Source organism: Pelophylax lessonae, assembly GCF_965119305.1.
Source record: "Pelophylax lessonae genome assembly, chromosome: 8".
In the NCBI taxonomy this organism is placed as follows: domain Eukaryota; kingdom Metazoa; phylum Chordata; class Amphibia; order Anura; family Ranidae; genus Pelophylax; species Pelophylax lessonae.
In genome coordinates, this window is record NC_138775.1 from 140,966,708 (window position 1) to 140,986,238 (window position 19,531).

Genomic DNA, 19,531 nt, shown 5'->3' on the forward strand with positions numbered 1-19,531 from the left:
CTTGAACAAATTTAAACTGTAAATGCGATTTCCTTTGGGAAATGACGTTCATTCCAAAATTGAAGGGAGAAAAAAAAACTAAATTTAAGTACTTTCAAAGAACATTCATCAAATGTACGGATGAGAATTTTCATACAAATTTTTGATCGTAAATCTACTGAGCTGTATGGCCAGCTTACATGCAATTCTCCTGAACGAAAGAAAAGGAAATTTGTCATCATATATACACGCGCACACACACATTTTGCCTCCATTTTAAAGTGAATGGGGTGTTTTACAGGGGTAAGGGTTTTCATATAATTTAAGGACACTAGGATAAATAAGGCAGACTGACTGTTAAAAACACAACCGACCATCTTTCTCATGAAAAAAGCCATGCGATATGAAATATCTGTATCATCTTTAGCCTTGTTTTGAGAAGCCAAGATTTATTTTCTCTTTCTTGACAACCTAGTACACTATTCCTGGCAAGTACTACCATGTTGCTTGCTAGCAGGAAACGGATAACTGTTAAGCATGCAGAGGATTGTGCTGTTAAATAAATGATCAAGTATTTTAAATTGAACTGTTATAGAATTCTAAAATGTATGTTTTGACATTTCAGAAACAAAAATTGCTAACGTTTTAATTTCCCGATGTTCCTGGTCTTCCAATTCAGGAAATGTTAACTCCATCTCTGAGCCAGTCCTTTCAGATGCTATAATCCAAGACTGGAGGATCCTGAAGATTCCACACTATTATTATTCTGTGTATTAGCAGTTAAAAAACAAAGATGATGGCAACAATTAACTGTCCAAGACCTCAGCCAATATTCCAACATTTAACCTTTACAGCCTTCTTTGAACTGTATTATATTTCAAAGCCACCAAAACCGGACATACAGAATAAGCATTACTGCAAACACTGCAACAGCTGCCAGTTTGGCATAGGTGGATCGCATGTTCAGATATTTTGCATCTTGACGGTATTTTTTGGACAAACTTGACAAGTTGCTGGCCTTTGAATCCAGTGCTGCAGAATAAAGAGACAATAGATGAATAGGCATCCAATTTAGCATACACATTAGCAAGAAAATGTACACCCCACCAATACAATTCTTTTATATCTTCTACAAGAATAACAAATTAAAAAAAAAACAAAAACAAACCAGTAATAAGTAAACCTGAAACGAAAAGGTAACAAAGGAGACTGATGTTATAAACACACACCAACCAACAAATATGTTCCTTATTGTTCAACAAAGAACCATATAGAAAATATAAATTGTGGTGGTGGATTACACAATGGGGCCGATTTACTAAAATCTGGAGAGTGCAAAATCTGGTGCAGCTGTACATGGTGGCCAATCAGCTTCTTCAATTAAGCTTTGACAATAAAACCTGGAAGCTAACTGGTTTCTATGCAGAGTTATACCAGATTTTGCACTCGACAAGCTTGACAAGCAAAATGGGAGAGCCAAAACCTTTGAAGAACATCCATTTACCAAATAACTACAGAATCTTGGCTTGATTCTTCACAAGACTGGAGTGTTATATTCCTTGACTATGCTACCTTTTGGTCAGACAGTAAATTGAAAGGTGGTTTTTGATATAAAATGGAGTGTAAAAGATGATATTTTCGATGGAAATTAAGGTCCTGAGGCATAAGGGGCGTATTAACATAAAGGTGCCTACTGCGAAGTTATGCAAGGGTATTACAGTAATAATGAAAAAGGTACAGGCTCAGCTCCTTACACATGCAGAAAGGGCTGCACAGACTGGGACAGTGGTGCTAATGGGAGATTTTACTAACCTGAAACTGACTGGTGCAATGGCACTGCTAGAATTGCAAAAAAGGGTGAAACGTATAAACCCATCACGGTACAATTTTATGGGACAGTTTATAGAAGCCCAACAAAAATTGTGCTTTGATGGACCTCTTAATCTCCAGCAATAAATAGCCTACTATGAGTGCACATAAAAAAAGAAAAAAAAAAAAAAAAAAAAAAAAAGAAGAAGAAAGAAGAAGAAGGAGTAGTTGAGATCATATTATGATTTTATTTCATATACAGTGGGGGGGAATGGGATTTTTGACTTACCGTAAAATCCTTTTCTCTGACTTTCATTGACAGACACAGCTCCTGATCTTCATGACCATTGGGTTATACTGCCCCTTACAGGAGTAGGACCCTAGGCAGATAAAGAACTTGACTACGCCTATGGGCAGTCCCAGGAGGTATACTCCCCCTCTCTGCTATAGGTACTCAGTTTTGTTACAAGCAGTGTCAGAAGTAATACAACTTCAGAGTGGTCGGTGCTGTGTCCGTCAATGAACAACAGAGAAATGGAGTTTACGGTAAGGCAAAAATCCCATTTTCTCTTTTGTTCATTGATGGACATAGCTTCTGATCTTCTTGACCATTGGGACATCCCAAAGCAGTGTCAAACATGAGGGGTGGGAACAGCAAGAAAAAATTCCCAAGGCTAAAAAGTAGCCAACAAGGTAACAGGAGCTCAACCAAAATAACTGGAGCCCACCTGAAAAACATTACACTCCCAAAGAGGGAACAAACCCCTAAACAGCAGCCTGCAAAACCTTGCCGCCAAAAGAGGCATTCGCAGATGCCAACACATCCAGTTTATAAAACTTTGTGAAAGTATGCACCGATGACCAAGTAGCCACCTTGCACACCTGCGTTAATGACGCCTGATTGATGAAAGGCTCAACAAGCACTGAGCGCCCGCGTAGAGTGCACCTTCACAGGGAAAGGAGGAACATGACCCTTAATCGAATAGCCCTGAGTCACTGTCTGTCTGATCCATCCAGAAATGGTCGCAGAAGAAGCAGATAGTCCTTTTCGAGGCCCATCTGTAAGCACAAATAGCGAGTCTTCGTAGCTGCCAGGTACACCCGAATAGCCCGACCCACATCCAGGGTATGCCCCGCAATTTCCTTAAGATGTTTTGGCCTGGGACACAGGGAAGGCAACACAATGTCATCATTCAGATGGAAATCAGAGACCACCTTTGTAAGGAACGACAGAAATCTCTTTGTGGACCACCAAATAAGGGGAACGACAAGACAACGCCACCAATTCCAACACCCTGAGTGCAGAGGGGATATACACTAAAAAGGCCACCTTCTAGGATAGCGTAAACAGGGAAATCTCCCAAATATTTTCAGGGGTGGGGGCTTCTGCAGAGCTGAAAGCACCAAGTTGAGATCCCAAGGCGGCAGTGGGGACCGCACTGGTGGAGTCAAAAATAGAACCCACACCGAATAAAAAAAAAACCACCAGGGAGTGCGTAGCCAAGTTTCATTGAAAGAGGACCGCCAAGGCCGACACCTGACCCTTAATGGTACTCAAGGCTAATTTCTGCTCGACCCCCCCGTAGAAGGAAGGTCAAGACCCGAGCCACCGAAAAAAGGCGAGGGTGAACAGCAAGCGACTCCCACCACAAAAAATGGATTTTTGTAAAATCTTACCGTAAAATCCTTTTCTCTTAGCTCATTGACAGACGTAGTCCTCGGTGATACAGCACCTTCGGGTTATGTTGCCTCCACAGGAGTAGGACTAGACAGGAAATGAAAAATGCTCTGGCCACACCCCAGGGGCAGTCCCCGAGGGTATATCCTCTCTCTCTCTCTGCCACAGCAAATCAGTTATGTCACAAAAGCAGTGCTTAGAGAATTTAACCCAACCCAACTCAAAAACAGAGGGGCGGGTACTACGTCTGTCAATGAGCTAAGAGAAAAGGATTTTACGGTAAGATTTTACAAAAATCCATTTTTCTCTATCGCTCATTGACAGACGTAGTCCTCGGTGATACAGCACCTTCGGGAAGTCTCAGAGCAGTATCACAAATGAGGGGTGGGAAAATGGAAATCAAATCCAAATCTAGAAGGGCCAACCGGTGCCAACTAGAAGTTTACAATGCTCATCCTTAATGATGAGACTCAACAAAAAAATTTTCAAACAGAAAAAAACCCTCGAGGTAGACCACCGGTCTCCTCAAATTGCGGCCTGCAAAACCTTGCGGCCAAATGAGGCATCCGCCGATGCCATCACATCAATTTTATAAAATTTTGTAAAGGTATGTACCGACGACCAGGTGGCCGCTTTACATACCTGGACCACTGACGCCTGATGGCGAAAGGCCCAGGAAGTACTGAGCGCTCGAGTGAAGTGCGCCCTAACAGGGAACGGAGGATTCCGACCCTTAATAGAATAAGCCTGTACCACCGTCTGACTGATCTATGTAGATATGGTCGCGGCAGACACAGGCAACCCCCTTCAAGGGCTATCCGTGATCACAAAAAGTGAGTCCGTCTTACGAAAACCACTTTAGGAAGGAAGGATGGATTCGGAAGAAGAACCACCTTATCCCTATGAACCACCAGATCTGGGGAACGACAGGATAATGCGGCCAGTTCTGACACCCTGCGTACAGAAGTAATGGCCACCAAGAAGGCCACCTTCTGGGAATGTAAGCAAGGGAATCTCCCTAATATCTTCAAAGAGAAGTTTCTGAAGAACCGACCACACTAAATTAAGATACCAGGCGGTAAGGGTGCGCACACTGGCGGAGCCAGATGTCGCACCCCCTGGATGAAATTCCGCACCAAGGAATGATTAGCCAAAGGTTTCTTGAAAGAAGATTGCTAACGCCGAAAACCTGACCCTTGATCGTACTCAAGGATAGTTTCTGCTCAACCCCTTGTTGCAGACAGACCAAAATTCGGGTCACCGAATAGGTCTGTGGGGGAAATCCAATAGATTCACACCATGCAATAGAAGACTTCCATGTGCTGGAAGTCGCTTTCCTTGCTTTAACTGGAGGTAGGAATAACTGAAGCTGACACTCCCTTGTCCTTCAGTACCTGGGTCTCAATGGCCAGGCCATTAAGCCAGCGACTGTAAAGCAAGATGGAAGATCGGTCCCTGAGACCGCAAATCCTCCCTGAGAGGAAGTCTCCAAGGAGCGTCCGCGACTAGCCTCGCCAAGTCGGCGTACCAGGCTCGACGAGGTCAATCCGGAATTTCCAGAATAACTGGAATTCCCTCCACCTCTATCCTGCGAAGAAGTTCCCGCAGCAACTTGAGAGGATGGAAGGCATGCCGTAGCTGATACTGCCCCCACGGGGCGATCAGCGTTTCTGCTGCGTCCGCTAGAGGATTGTGGCGCGAGCTACAAACCTCCGCACCTTCCTGTTAGGCCAAGGTGCCAACAGATCCACATCCGGGATGTCCCAATGAAGGGACAGCTAGGGAAAAACCTCTGGATGAAGAGGCCATATGCGATTGGATCCGAATCGGGCTGCTCTAGAGCTGCTCGATCCAGTAAATCAGACAAAATCTGATCGCTCTCAGTTCCGATACCCTTATTGGTAATCTGGATACTATCGGAAGAAATGACTTCCCCTGGTTGAGCATCGGAGACTTCCTGGTCCGCTCGCTCAACCGGATCCGATTGTCCAGGGAATCGGAATTCTGATTCCATTAAAAAAATCTCCTTCAGGAGAATTCGGGTATGAGACTGGGTATACGGTACTGCCTCTAAGAAGGCCACCATCAGTCCCAGCCAATTGACGGACAGCAACATCCGAATCGTTGACTGAACCTTCTGGAGTTTCCCAGCAAGGAGAAACTCTCTTGCCCAGGATGTATCCAACCTTAGGCCCAGATAGTTCAGTCTCCTGGTGGGAACCAGGGATGATCTTTGGGAAAGCGAAAAAACGCTGATGTCCTGCGATGATGGGGATATAAAGATAGGCATCCTATATGTCTATGGACGCCAGGAAATCTCTTTGATGCAGGGAGGCCACCACTGTACGGATGGACTCTATTTCTTCCCAAGTCCAGATTTGGACGCACCTTGCCCTCTTTCCTGGGCATTGTGAATAGGTTCGAATAGAACCCCTGAAACCGTTCAATGTTAGAAGGGAAGAATCGCACCAGTGGAAGTGATCGAAACTCGATCCTGTGTCCTCCAGAAACCGGTGAAGACATCCCCCCCCCACCCCAGAGATGGGTAGGGGCGCATCAGGCTATATTCTTCAGGCTTGGCTGAGCCGGACTCTTTGTTTACCCGACCAGCGCCCTTTGAAACCCCTCTAAAGGGGCTTTGGAGGGTTTCGCCTTATCGCCCGCCCTCGCGGAACGAACAATATATGAGCAGAAAAGGAAGGTCCTCGTTAGTTACGAGGTCTTTTTATCCTAACAGTCTGTGGCAAGACAGCAGGTGGTACCGTCTATCCTATAAAGAGGAATTCCTCAAACGGATAGCACCTAGCCATGCGTTTGGAAATAACAGGGGTTCGTTTCTAAACGACCCCATTTGGGTAAAGGAAAATCCTTCGCCCTTTTGGTAGGCTAACAAGTACCAAAAAAGGAATCTCAGTTTCAGCTACCTCTGCCGGTGTAACCTCAAGACTAAAGGTTTCCCGGACGGACACAACTAGTGCATCCACCACTCTTGTGCTATGGCGGAGGCAGAAACGTGCTCCTCACTGCTGAGGAGATATTACCTGAGACAACAGCCCCCTAAGAGGGACCTGCAACTGCATTGACCAGTTCCGAATCCGTATCTGAAGTATCTGATAAACAATAGGGGTAGGCGGGGGTCGCTTCTTGATCCCCGTCCCTGACAGGCCACCTCCACCCGGGATACCAAAGACTCCAAAACTGCCGATAATGCATTAAAAATAAGTGGGGTACTGAAGGGTCCTGCGGCCACCTTGAGGGGATCAGGTGGGGATACCTATGCGGCAGGGTCAATGATTATACAAGACACTTGCCAGCGACAAAAAATGACAAAGTAAAAAAAAAAATTTTTTTTTTTTTTTGTGTCCCCCAGTCGCAACAGCGCCCCTCAGTGTTACCTGCCTTTTTGGACCCCACAGAGAGAGAGACAGACCCCAAGGCTCATCCCTGATGCACAGAAGTTTTCATCAGCTTGCTCAGTGCTTGTCTTGTTACAGACATGAAGTCTTTGGCCCTATTTCCTGGGTAAAAGAGGCGGCTCTGCCCCTTAACACGCCTGCCGGCTCCTCCCCCTGGCTCCATGAGGTGTTTGAGTCACCTCAAACATGGCCGCCCCCATGCTGGAGACACGAGGCTACACCAAAATGGCGGCCTCGTGCAATCTACATGTCTGCAGAAGGATCTCGGCCTCACAACCCTTCACCCTCATGGTGGTCAGCGTGGTCGGAGGTACCGGACCCTAGCGGGCCGTATGCGGTCCGTGGCCGTCGGGAGGCATCTGCTTAGCTGGAGGAATGATCTGGAATGCAGTATACATGTATAGACATCGCCCTGTGGCTACGGACAGGTAGGATACCTTATACTAGCACAGTAAAGTTTTAGTACTGCCACTGACTACAATCATTTACACATTTTTACAATTAGATTGTCAGCTCCCAAACCAAGCCTCCTGGCTTTTTGTACACAAAAATCACACTCAATTAGGGGGATCTGTGACATGTTGTAGGATAGAGGGGAACCCATCCTTACCATTACAGAGAGGGGCCCGCGTTCACCACAAGACCCGTCAGGGGGAAAGGGGGAACATACTACTCACCATACCGGAACCAGGCGGGCGCCAACTCCTGACAGTACCCCTCTCCACCGAGGTAGGAGGGCTGTCGACCAATACGGGCGCCGTGACTCATGGTCTTTGGCGTTTCAGCGAGACGTTTAACTCGCAGGGTCAGTCCCCGTCCAGTGGGACTATGTCGCGGCCGACCCAGCGCGGAGATATGGCCTGCACGCGCTCGTAGGCTGAACTGGGGTGACCACTGGATCTCAACATCCCGCCCGTCGCCCAGTTCAGCTTTCTTGCTTGAAGATCTCACAGGAACACTGGAGAAAAAAAGCTGTCTTAAAAAATTATTTTCTAAGAAAAAAATCCTGCCAGGACCGAAGATCCCAGCAAGGTATCTAGGTCCTTACTCCTGACTAGACAGAAAAAAACTGATTTGCTGTGGCAGAGAGAGAGAGAGGATATACCCTCGGGGACTGCCCCTGGGGTGTGGCCAGAGCATTTTTCATTTCCTGTCTAGTCCTACTCCTGTGGAGGCAACATAACCCGAAGGTGCTGTATCACCGAGGACTACGTCTGTCAATGAGCGATAGAGAAATGTACACTTTCCACGTACGATGGTAGATCTTCCTAGAAGACTTCCTAGCCTTCAGTAGTGTGGGAATCACTGACCCAGACAAACCTCTATCCTTTTGCACCTGGCTTTCAACAGCCAAGCCGTCAAAGCCAGCGACTGTAAAGCAGGATGGAAGATTGGCCCTGGGGACCGCAGATCCTCCCTGAAAGGGGCGTTGGTGACCAGCCCCACCAGGTCGGCGTACCAAGACCGGCGAGGCCAATCCAGGGCCCCTAGAATGACTGGAATTCCTTCTGCCTCATTCCTGCACAAGAGTCTCGGCAGAAGCTTGAGAGGAGGGAAAGCGTAACTCAGACGATATTGGCCCCAGGGGGCCACCAGCGCGCCTGTGGCGTCTGCTTGCTATCCCATGACCTGTTGAGCTGAGACTCCAACAGATCCACCTTGGGGGTGCCCCACCGGAGATACAGCTGTTGAAACACCTCGGGATGAAGGGACTACTCCCCTTGGTTCAACGCCTGCGGACTGAGATAATCCGCCTGCCAGTTTTCCACCCCTGGAATGTGTACAGCGGAGAGAGCCAGAACAAAATGTTCTGCCCACTGAAGAATGCCAGCTACCTCCAGAGCTGCCAATACACTTCTTGTTCCACCCTGATGATTGACATAAGCAACAGCAGTGGCATTGTCCGCTTGGATTCGCACCGGACACCCCTGAAGGCAATCTGCCCAGTGATTCAGGCACAGCCTGATCGCTCAGAGTTCCAGGACATTGATCAGGAGCCTGGACCCTTCCAGTGTCCAGGCTCCTGATCAATGTCCTGAGCGAAGTGCTGACCCAGTACACCTCCCCACCTGGACAAACTGGCATCCGTGGTGACCACTGTCCAATACAGGGGAAGAAAAGATTTGCCCTGGTGAAGAGCTGGAGAGAGAAGCAACCAGATCAGAGACCCTTTTTTTTTTAGGCTCAGCCGGATCTGATTGTCTAGAGCCTTCGGACACTTGTCCCATTTGGTTAAGATCTCCCTTTGCAGCAACCTCGTATGGAACTGTGCAAACTGGAACGCCTCAAAAAAGGTAGAAACCATCAGGCCCAGCACCCTCATGCAAGTCCAGAAGGACGACCACCTGCTGGACAGCAAGGGATGAATCTCAGCATGCAACTTCTTTAGTTTGTACAGAGGAAGGAACACTCTGGCTAGAGCCAAGTCCAGAGTCAGACCCAGATATTCCAGTTTTGCTGAAGGAACCAGAGGAGACATCTGATAATTCAGAAGCCAGCCAAACTCCCTCAGAGCCTGTATAGTGATGTCCCTGTTGTCCATCAGAGCAGTAGGAGACTCTGCATGCAAGAGAAGGTCGTCCAGGTAGCTCCGCACAGAAATTCCTTGCTGACATAAACGACAGCACCGGAGCCAACACCTTTGTGAAGACCCGAGGAGCAGAGGTGAGACCAAAGGGTAACTCCATAAACTGAGAATGCTCCTCTCCCACGGCAAAGTGGAGGAAGCATTGGTGACAGACACATATTGGAATGTGTAAGAAAGCGTCCTTGATGTCAATAGAGGCAAGAAAATCACCCTGATGCAACAATGCCACCACCATGCGAACAGACTCCATTCTGAACTTCTGTACCCGCACAAAGCAGTTCAGGACTTTTAGATCCAGAATTAGACGCGCCTTGCCTTCTTTCTTTGGGGCCGTGAACAGGTTTTAATAAAACCCCTGAAAATGTTCTGGAGTTGGAACTGGAACAATTACCCCTTGAAGTAACAAGTCTTGCACCGCACCAAAGAGGGCTTGCAAATTGGTCCAGGGACAGACGCACATTGGAAGGAAAGAACCTCTACGGAGGGTAAGAATGAAACAATCTTGTAGCTGGATTGTATTACTTCGTGGACCCACTTGTCTTGAACAAATGAGGTCCACTGGTCCAGAAATCAGCGAAGACAGCCCCCCACCAGAGGCACAAGTACACCTTCATGCAGAAGGAGCCTTGTTGGCGGGTTTGGAGAACCCCCGCTTTGGACTTGCTAGACCAAGTTCGCTTGGATCCTCCCGAAGAGGCCTTGAACCCTCATCAGCATGCCCTGAGGGATTAAAAAACTTCCTGTGAGCCGAGAAGGATGGGCCACGTCTGCAATGAGGTTTCTTACCCTTACTAGCCTGCGGAAGAAAGCTGCTCTTCCCCCTTGTGAGACTCTTAAGCCCCGTACACACGCACAGATTGTTGGCCGACCGATTGGCCGTCTTTTGTCCAGTGTTTGTTGGTTGAAATGTGCTCTAGACTTGCACTGGACTTTTGTTGGCCAACAAAAACCAACTTCAGAAGTGATGTCATGTGATGGTTGATTTCCGTGTGTTTTTTCTTCTCTGAGCATGCCCAGTCTTGCTCATCTGATTTTTGTCTGCCGAAATCTGTACCGACTGAGGAACAAATCGGCCGTTCTGTTGTTGGCCAACGAAAATTTTATAGCATGCACACCAGATTTTTTTTCGGCCGAAAATTTGCAGTTGGTTGTCGGAAGCATCATACTAACAAGCCTACAATCGGCCGATCGGACGTTGGCCGACAATTTACGGCCAACAATCTGTGCGTGTGTACGGGGCTTTAATGTCATCCAGGGTAGTGCCAAAACAGGTGATCTCCCTTTAAAAGTAAGATCAGTTAAGGCTTTTTTAGAGGTCTGGTCCGCAGACCAACATTTGAGCAACAAAAAAAAGGACCACTGCTGAAACAGACAGTCTAGTCTAGGGGAGCCGCATTCAAAGAGGCATCACAGATAAACTGCATCCCCTGGACCAATTGGTCCGCCAGCTTCGCAAAGGCAGGGGGGGAACTGCTTACCCTCCAGGTTACGGCGTAAAAGCTTAGCCCACTCGGTCAGAGTTTGACACCAGGGCAATGGTGAAAATCGGTCTGAGTGCCGAGCTGGCCACAGTGAACATACTGCGGGCCACAGCCTCTGCCTTTCTGTCAGCCGGATCCCTAAAAGCCAGCAATTCTTCTACCGGAATCATGGTTGCCTTATTCAACCTGGGGGGATCCAACACTGGTGGAACAGTCCACTTCTTAAGGAGGGTGCTTCCACCACAGCTTCAGCTGCGTCCTCTATTTTTTAATGTCTCACGCACAGACACAATTAGTGCATCCACCAGCGCCTTTTCGTGTACGGCTACAGAGCCCTCAGGGTGAGGCTTCAGACCCCTCAGGGCGGGCCCCGTCCACGGTGGCCAGATCAGATTCAGAATTTGAGGAGACAGAGACAGATACCCCGCCACCCAAAAGCTACCTCCACCCAGGACAAAAAGGACTCCAGGACCGCCATCAGTGCATCAATGGACGGTTGGGACCAAGAGGGCCCGCAGGCTCTGAGAGGGGGTGTCAGGTGGGGAAACGTGCTCCAAGGACTCCAAGAGGAGTAAGGGTACCCCCAAAAAGTAAAAAAAAAAAAAAAAAAAAAAAAAAAAAACACTGCTAAGGGACACCCCCACCGCGCTGGTAACACCACCCGGTCCCCAGCCACAGATCACACCTCGATCCTGCAGCAGAGAGAGGGAGAGGACCCGGCAGTACCAGGATCAAAGCACTCCACATGCGGCATCCAGGAAGGAAAGAAGTCCATGAGTCAGCACCAGGGGATAAGGAGGGACTCCCACAGCCAAAATGGACGCCCAGAAGGCTCCACACTAATGGCTATCATTCGATTTAATGCCGGAATAAGGGAAAATGGCCACCAGGCTATACAGAAAATAGGCTACAACAAAATGGCAGGTCCACAAGGCTTCCAGGAAGGATCCCTGGGCCCAGGCAAGACAGAGCAAGAAGGAGGGGCGTGGCAGGAGCCCCCCCACCAGGTACAGCTCCCCCCCTTACAACTGACTGCCCGGTCGCTGGCAGCATACCCCGCCCCCATCACCAGTACAGCGCCCTGCCCCAGGAGGTAGCCAGACCACCATACAAACACAGTAGGTTGAGGAGGGAAGAAAGGGGGGGTGGGGGGGTAGATGACCCACAGGACCTTTAAACTCAAGGGGAGGGGGGCTAACGGGAAGGAGGGGAACGCAGGGAGGGGCCGTGTCCACCCTAAAACCCTTTAGGGGGATAGCTACTCGCCAAACCAGGAATCAGGCAGCCACCGCTCCAGACAGAGCCTCCTCACCATGGAACTGGGGGGAGCCCGAGACCCGGTCATATGAGACCTCGTGAGGCCAGTGCCCATCAGGTGGCGCTATGTCATGGCCGACCTAGCGGGGAGCCCCGGGCCCCAAACTAACAACCGGGTCCCGACACTCCAGATTATTAATATTATACAGGATTTATATAGCACCAGAAGGTTATGCAGCACTTTACAATATAAAAAAAAGGGAGACAGTATAGTTACAATACAATAAAATACGAGAGGGTTAAAAAGGACCCTGCTCATAAGAGCTTACAATCTAATAGGGTGGGGCAAGTGGTACAGAAGGTTGTAACTGTGGGTGGGGGGGGGGGGGGGGTGAGCTGTTGGAAGTGATAAAAGATTAGTTGGAGGCATGATAGGCTTCCTTGAAGAGATAAGTTATAAGGGATTGCCTAAAGGCAGCCAGAGTAGGAGATAACCTGACAGATTGAGGTAGAAAGTTCCAGAGGATGGGAGAGGCTCTGGAGAAGTCCTGGAGACAAGCATGGGAGGAGGAGACAAGGGAGCTTGAGAGCAGGAGGATTTGAGAAGGGCAGAGAGGACGGCTTGGATATTTGGAGAAAGGATTGGTAATGTAGCTCGGGGCAGAGTTGTGAATGGCTTTGTATGTTGTTGTTCGTATTTTAAATTTAATTTGCTGGGTGATATGAAGCCAGTGTAGGGATTGGCATAGAGGGGTGGCAAAAACTGAGCGGTTGTTAAGGTAGAGGAGTCTGGCCGCAGTATTCATGATAGACAGAAGAGGGGATAGTCTATGGAGAGGTAAGCCTATGAGAAGGGAGGTACAATAGTCAATGCGAGAGATAACAAGGGAGTGAATGCGTAGCTCTGTGGTTTAATTAAAAAAGGAGCGAATTTTAAAGATGTTACGGAGGATACATCTACAAGCTTTTGACAATGATTGGATTTGGGGCTGAAAGGACAGGCCAGCCTAGGATTACACCTATTACCCTGGCATGAGGGGAGGGTCTGATGGTTGCATTATTGACCTTGACTGAAAAGTCACGAAGGTGGGCACGGCGCGAGGAGGGGATATTATCAGCAAAGTTACTATTCGGGGGTCAACTGATCGATACATACAACAAATAACACACACATATTGGGTATTGCTGCGATCCTCAGGAGCAGGTGAATTTATTTTGTGTTGTTCTTTGGTGGTAAATTATGGCAGTAACAAAAAATATACAGCTAAATGCAAAAAATATGATTTTTTTTTCTATTCTGGGCCAGTTTTCCTTTGATAATAAAGAAAAAAAAAATTCAGGAGCTATCCATAACCATTTCCTACCAAATGAAAGCCCAATTTGTCCTGGCAAAAACAAGGTATACTCCACCTAGATGCATAAAGCAGTTGTGATGATATGTACGGTTTTACTAACAAATGTCAGAGTTGCAAAATTGTGCTTAGGCATTAAGATTGGTTTTACCCTTAAACGTGAAGGGGTTACGCTTTGGCAATAAAACCTTGAAGTGGTCTGGTTTCTATGCAGAAGTGAGCATGATTTTGCACTCTCAAGCTTCAGTAACTAAACCCCACAGTTCCCGATGGATGGCTAATGTGTATGTTAAAGTGGTTTTAAAGACATTGTAAAGGCATTAAGGTAAAAAAAACCTTCCACGATCAGCTCCCCCAGTGACCACCAAATACTTACCCGAGTCCTATCTCGACCCAGCGCTGCTCTCTCTCTCTCTTCATAGGACTCAAAGTCAGGAGTGGGAGCCATGGCCCCTTTTGCTGTCAATCAAATCCTGTGAGGAGGAAACGGGGCAGGCTGAGCCTCGGTTTGTGTGTCTATAGACGCCCAGTGCCGCTCATTATCGAGCCCGCAAAATTGCCCCCATAGCAATTAGCTTGCTATGGGGGCACTCAGTAGGGAGGAGGAGCCAAGAATGCTGGCGGGAGACCCCAGATCATGTGGAAGTGACCACTCTGTGCATTACCACTGCATGGAGCAGGTAAATATAACATAACAAGTTTGTCATTGTAAAAAAATAAAAGTCTGTAAATAGATGGAAAACTGGTTAAAAGAACAGTTTTCAGAATACCGATTCCTACTCTGAATGGTCTAAGGTTGTTAGACCGGTTTCACACTGCTGCACAGCAGTATGGCTGCAGCATGAGTCTATCTGTGGTTTTCGTATGTTTTACCCAAGGCTTTAGCCTCAGTCCCATAGACTTTCTATTAGGTAGGCATTTTTGCCTTGTTTTCTGAAAGGGCACCAAAAGTACTGCATCTAAACCTATTCATGTGTAAGTGTACTTGGATAACTATTAAAGTCAAAACCATGCAATAATAATATTTTAGAGTTTCACATAAGCATACCTGAAAGGGCTTCTCCACGTAATAAGACTTCTTCAATGTTTGCTACCATGATCTTCTGCACATCATGTAACTCAGTGTTAATGGAGCCCAGGTTTCTTCTTGCTCGACTATCAATATAGGACTTTTTTGTCTTCTGAATGTAGTTGTCTACATAAACATAACACAAACACAATCATCAGAATAGAATTTTTATTGTAAAATAATGGAAATCATGGACTAGGTGTAGTTTGGATACTGTAGAGTAGTGTAACACTGGCCCTATGCTGATCGGCTGCTGGGCAGGCCTGAATTTTGATCAGTGTGTGTGGCTCCCCCAATAGACAGAATTTAAATTGTTTATTTGACTTCTGTCAAAGTGACATGTTGGAAATGTTTCCATCAAATAGCAGCTGCAGCCTACGAGTCCCGGTTGGGGGCCAGGGAGCTGGAATCCTTCAACCCCCTCGTTTGTGTGGATGAAAGAATTTTTTTTTTCCACCCAGCGGACGGACCGAAAAAAAAAAAAACACAAAAAAACAAAAAACAAAACAAAGTTTATGGCCGGCTTAAAGAGGAAGTAAACTTTTATCTAATGTTTGAACCTGTAGGTAAGCATATAACAAGAAGGCTTACCAATAGGTACTGTCTTACCAATAGGAAGGGCTGTTTCTTTAGAGCCCTGTGCCGTGACTGGTGGCTCCCGCATGCAATACGCGGGAGTGACGTCACGCGGCTTCAGCCAGAGTCCGCGGACCCGGAAGGAAGATGGATGCAGCCTCCAGCGGGGACGACGAGGGCTTTGTTTGCAGGCAAGTGTCACACTGTGCTAGTATGCGATGCATACTAGCCAATTATGCCTTTACTTTGCAGGTAAGAAAAGGCTGTCCATACTGGTACTGATCCCATCATTTTATGAAACATTAGATATTCTAACTGAATGTTGCTAGACTGAAATAGTTGAGCAAATGATTCAATCACATAGGTACAAATCAAAGCTTAAAAATATTAGATAGGAAAGAAAACCAAAGATAAAAGATACCAGATAGGATGGAAAAATTCAATAGTTTTTATGGAATTGTGTGGTTTATAAAGCTGTAGACTAATTGTGGAACAATTATCTTTTCAAAATTTTTCTACACAGACTGAATGGAATGGGTGTTGGGAGCTCTAGAGGAATAGATTTGTTTCATACATGGCTCCAATCAGTTGCATATTGCATGGATTTTTCCTCTACAGATTGCAGTCTGCAATTGCCATTGAGGTTTACTCACTCGTTCATCTGCTTGGGGTCTTTTACAAACCATAGCCCACACTGACAGCCAAGGGCTGCACAAGTAGAATGTTAATGCAGAACATACACAGTCTAAAAGGCAGCATATACAGACTATAGTTAAAGTGCATGTACACTGGTTTGGTGCGAATGGGACAAAGAAAAAAAAAAAAACAGATGTCATTAAGCTACTACCTGTGCTGGTTGAATATTTTTCAATGATTTAAAATGTCACATTTGGCCACTAGATGCCATGACATATCCCAGGAATTTCTTATAATGCAGCACCAGCTAGAGGCCAAAATGCAATATTTTCTCTTTTAAACCAATAAAAATCATTTGAGCAGCACGTGAAAATAGCTTTCTAGCATTCATTATTTTGCCAGATTCACACAGAAGTAATGTACATACAATCTCACAGGACAAACTGCTACACAAAAATTTTATTTTAACCACTTGCCGACCAGCTGTCCTAGTTCTACTGCGCAGGTCCGCTCTTTCACACGCCGATTGGCTAAAGGGGGAGCCAATCAGCGGGTCCGGTAGACGCGATGTCCGCCGTGCACCCGCGATCGCTCCCCATGGAGACAGAACGGCAGTCTGCCAATGTAAACACAGCAGATCGGTGTTCTGTCAATGATGAACACAGGAATCCAGTGTTCCTCCTACTTAGGAACACAGGTCTCTGTGTTCATCCAGTAAGTAAATCCCCCACTCAGTTAGAAAGCATCCCCTAGGGACACATTTAACTCTTTGATCGCCCCTGGTGTTAACCCCTTCCCTGCTAGTGTCATTGGGACAGTAACAGTGCAGATTTTTAGCACTGATTACTGTAGTAATGTCACTGGTCCCTTCAAGAGTGTCAGTTAGGTGTCTGATCTGTCCGCCGCAATGTCGCAGTCCCGCTAAAAATTGCTGATCACCGCCATTACTAGTAATAAATGAATAAATAAAAATTACAAATCTTTCCCCTAGTTTGTAGACGCGATAACTTTTCCACACACCAATCAATATACACTTAATGGGATTTAAAAAAAAAAAATATGTAGCAGAATACATATTGGCCTAAATTGATGAAAAAATGTGGCTTTTTATTGGAAATGTTTTATAGCAGAAAATAAATGTATTTATTTTTTTTCAGAATTGTCACTCTTTTTGTTTATAGCACAAAAAATAAAAACCTGCAGAGGTGACCAAATACCACCAAAAGAAAACTATGCAGCGAAAAAAGGTACATTTTATTTGAGTACAGCTTTGCACGACCACGCAATTGTCGTCAGTTAAAGTGACGCAGTGCCGTATCGCAAAAAATGGCCTGGTCATTAAAGGGGCAGAAAATACAAAGTCTGTTTTCGACCACAGGTCTGGTATACGTTTGGTTTCTCTTCTCTTTTGACACATGGACCAATGGTCTAATTTAATTTCAATCTACTTATACCAATCGCTGGAAACACTGTAGCACTGATCATTAAACCCTGCTAGGCTGTGGTGCAACACGCACTCTCGCTTAGTACAACTGATTGTATATGATTTGTAGTTCTGTATTGGCTCACTGGACTGTCCTTGGATTTTGTATATTCACAATAAAATTTTTTCCGATTTAAAAAACAAATATATCAAGTCTCATTAAAGAACCATTTTTACCTGTGTAGTTCAAGTTTTCTTTTTAGATTATTTCTAACATGAATATACACTGCAGACATGTGAAATACATATTCAAGGTTCCGGTAACATGTTTATCTAAATTGATAGTTTTTACATTTTTGCATACCAAAGACATTTCTCTACATCTGGTTATTTTATTCAATGCAATGCTATGCCATCTTTTATAACTCACCAAACTCTATAAAGGAGTAAGGCCTTGATACTGTTGGCACCTTCTTCCCATGCTGCTCATCGAATTCATTGTACAAATCTTCTAAATAAGCAAATGCCAGCTTCTTCGGAAATGACATTTCACATAGTACGAGATAGCAAACACCTTTTTCAATTAGGTAGCTGTAGGTTACAAAATATCAATAAGTTTCCAAATGGAGCACAGTACAGTGCTGGTATGGAGCAACCATCTGCATCTGCCTTTACCGAATGTATTTTTTATTTTATACTCTGTTCTGTTTTTATCTTTTTCATTGTTGTAATCAGAATGCTCAGTGACATTCAAACCAACTGCGCCCTAAATGTGCTAAAGCTCTGCTTCTAAATTATTTAAAGTGTTACTACACCCACAACAACATTAAAATCAGCCTGTATACAGTGCCTTGCAAAAGTATTCCCACCCCCATTTGGCATTTTTTGTGTATTGTTGCCTCACAACCTGGAATTAACATGGATTGTTTGAGTATTTGCATCATTTAATTTACAGAACATGCCCACAACTTTGAAGATGCGTTTTTTTTTTTAATTGTGAAGCAAACAAATAGGACAAAATAATAAAAGTCAATGTGCATAACTATTCCCCCCCCCCCCCCCCCCTAAAGTCAATACTTTGTAGAGCCACCTTTTGCGGCAATCACAGCTCCAAGTCGGTTTGTATAAATCTCTATGAGCTTGCCACATCTTACCACTGGGAGTTTTGCCCATTCCTCCTTGCAAAACTGCTCCAGCTCCTTCGAGTTGGATGGTTTGCGCTTGTGAACAGCAATCTTTAAGTCTGACCACAGATTTTCTATTGGATTGAGGTCTGGGCTTTGACTAGGCCATGCCAACACATTTACATGTTTCCCCATAAACCACTCAAGTGTTACTTTAGCAGTGTGTTTGGGGTCATTGTCCTGCTGGAAGGTGAACCTCCGTCCTAGCCTCAAATCACGCACAGAGTGGTACAGGTTTTGCTCAAGAATATCTCTGTATTTAGCTCCATCCATCTTTCCTTCAACTCTGACTAGTTTCCCAGTCCCGGCTGCTGAAAAACATCCCCACAGCATGATACTGCCCCCACGTTTCACTGTGGGGATGTGTTCTTTGGGTAATGTGATGATTTGCGCCACATATAGCGTTTTCTTTGATGGACGAAAAGTTCCATTTTAGTCACAGACCAGAGCACCTTCCTCCATACATTTTGGGAGTCTCTCGCATGCCTTTTCGCAAACTCAAAAACGTGCCATTTTGTGTTTTCGCTGAAAGTAATGGCTTTCTTCTGGCCACTCTGCCACAAAGCCCAACTCTATGGAGCATACGGTTTATTGTCATCCTTTGTGCAGATACTCCAGTCTCTGCTGTGGAACTCTGCAACTCCTCCAGGGTTACCTTAGGTCTCTGTGCTGCCTCTCACATTAATGCCCTCCTTGCCCAGTCCATGAGTTTTGGTGGGCGGCCGTCTCTTGGCAGGTTTGCTGTTGTGCCATGTTCTTTCCATTTGGTTATGATAGATTGATGGTGTTCCTGGGGATCATCAAAGATTTGGATATTTTTTTTTATAACCTAACCCTGACTTGTACTTCTCAACAACATTGTCCCTTACGTGTTTGGAGAGTTCCTTGGTCTTCATGGCAGTGTTTGGTTAGTGGTTTCTCTTGTTTAGGTGTTGCAGCCTCTGGGGCCTTTCAAAAAAGGTCTGTATATGCAATGACAGATCATGTGACACTTAGATTGCACACAGGTGGACATTATTTTACTAATTATGTGACTTCTGAAGGTAATTGGTTGCACCAGAGCTTTTTATGGGCTTCATAACAA

General features: G+C 45.8%; 1 protein-coding gene across 1 annotated transcript in view; it reads right to left on the reverse strand.

The window, feature by feature from the left end:
* Window positions 1–238: 238 nt before the first annotated feature.
* SEC22B (SEC22 homolog B, vesicle trafficking protein) overlaps window positions 239–19,531 on the reverse strand; it is a 28,526-nt gene continuing 9,233 nt past the window's right edge. Inside the window, exons 3-5 of the mRNA XM_082264881.1 lie at window positions 17,694–17,854; window positions 14,608–14,754; window positions 239–1,011 (exon numbers count right to left, since the gene is read on the reverse strand). Coding sequence (XP_082121007.1) covers window positions 857–1,011; window positions 14,608–14,754; window positions 17,694–17,854 — 463 coding nt within the window. The 3' untranslated portion in view covers window positions 239–856. The remainder of the gene's footprint in view (window positions 1,012–14,607; window positions 14,755–17,693; window positions 17,855–19,531) is intronic.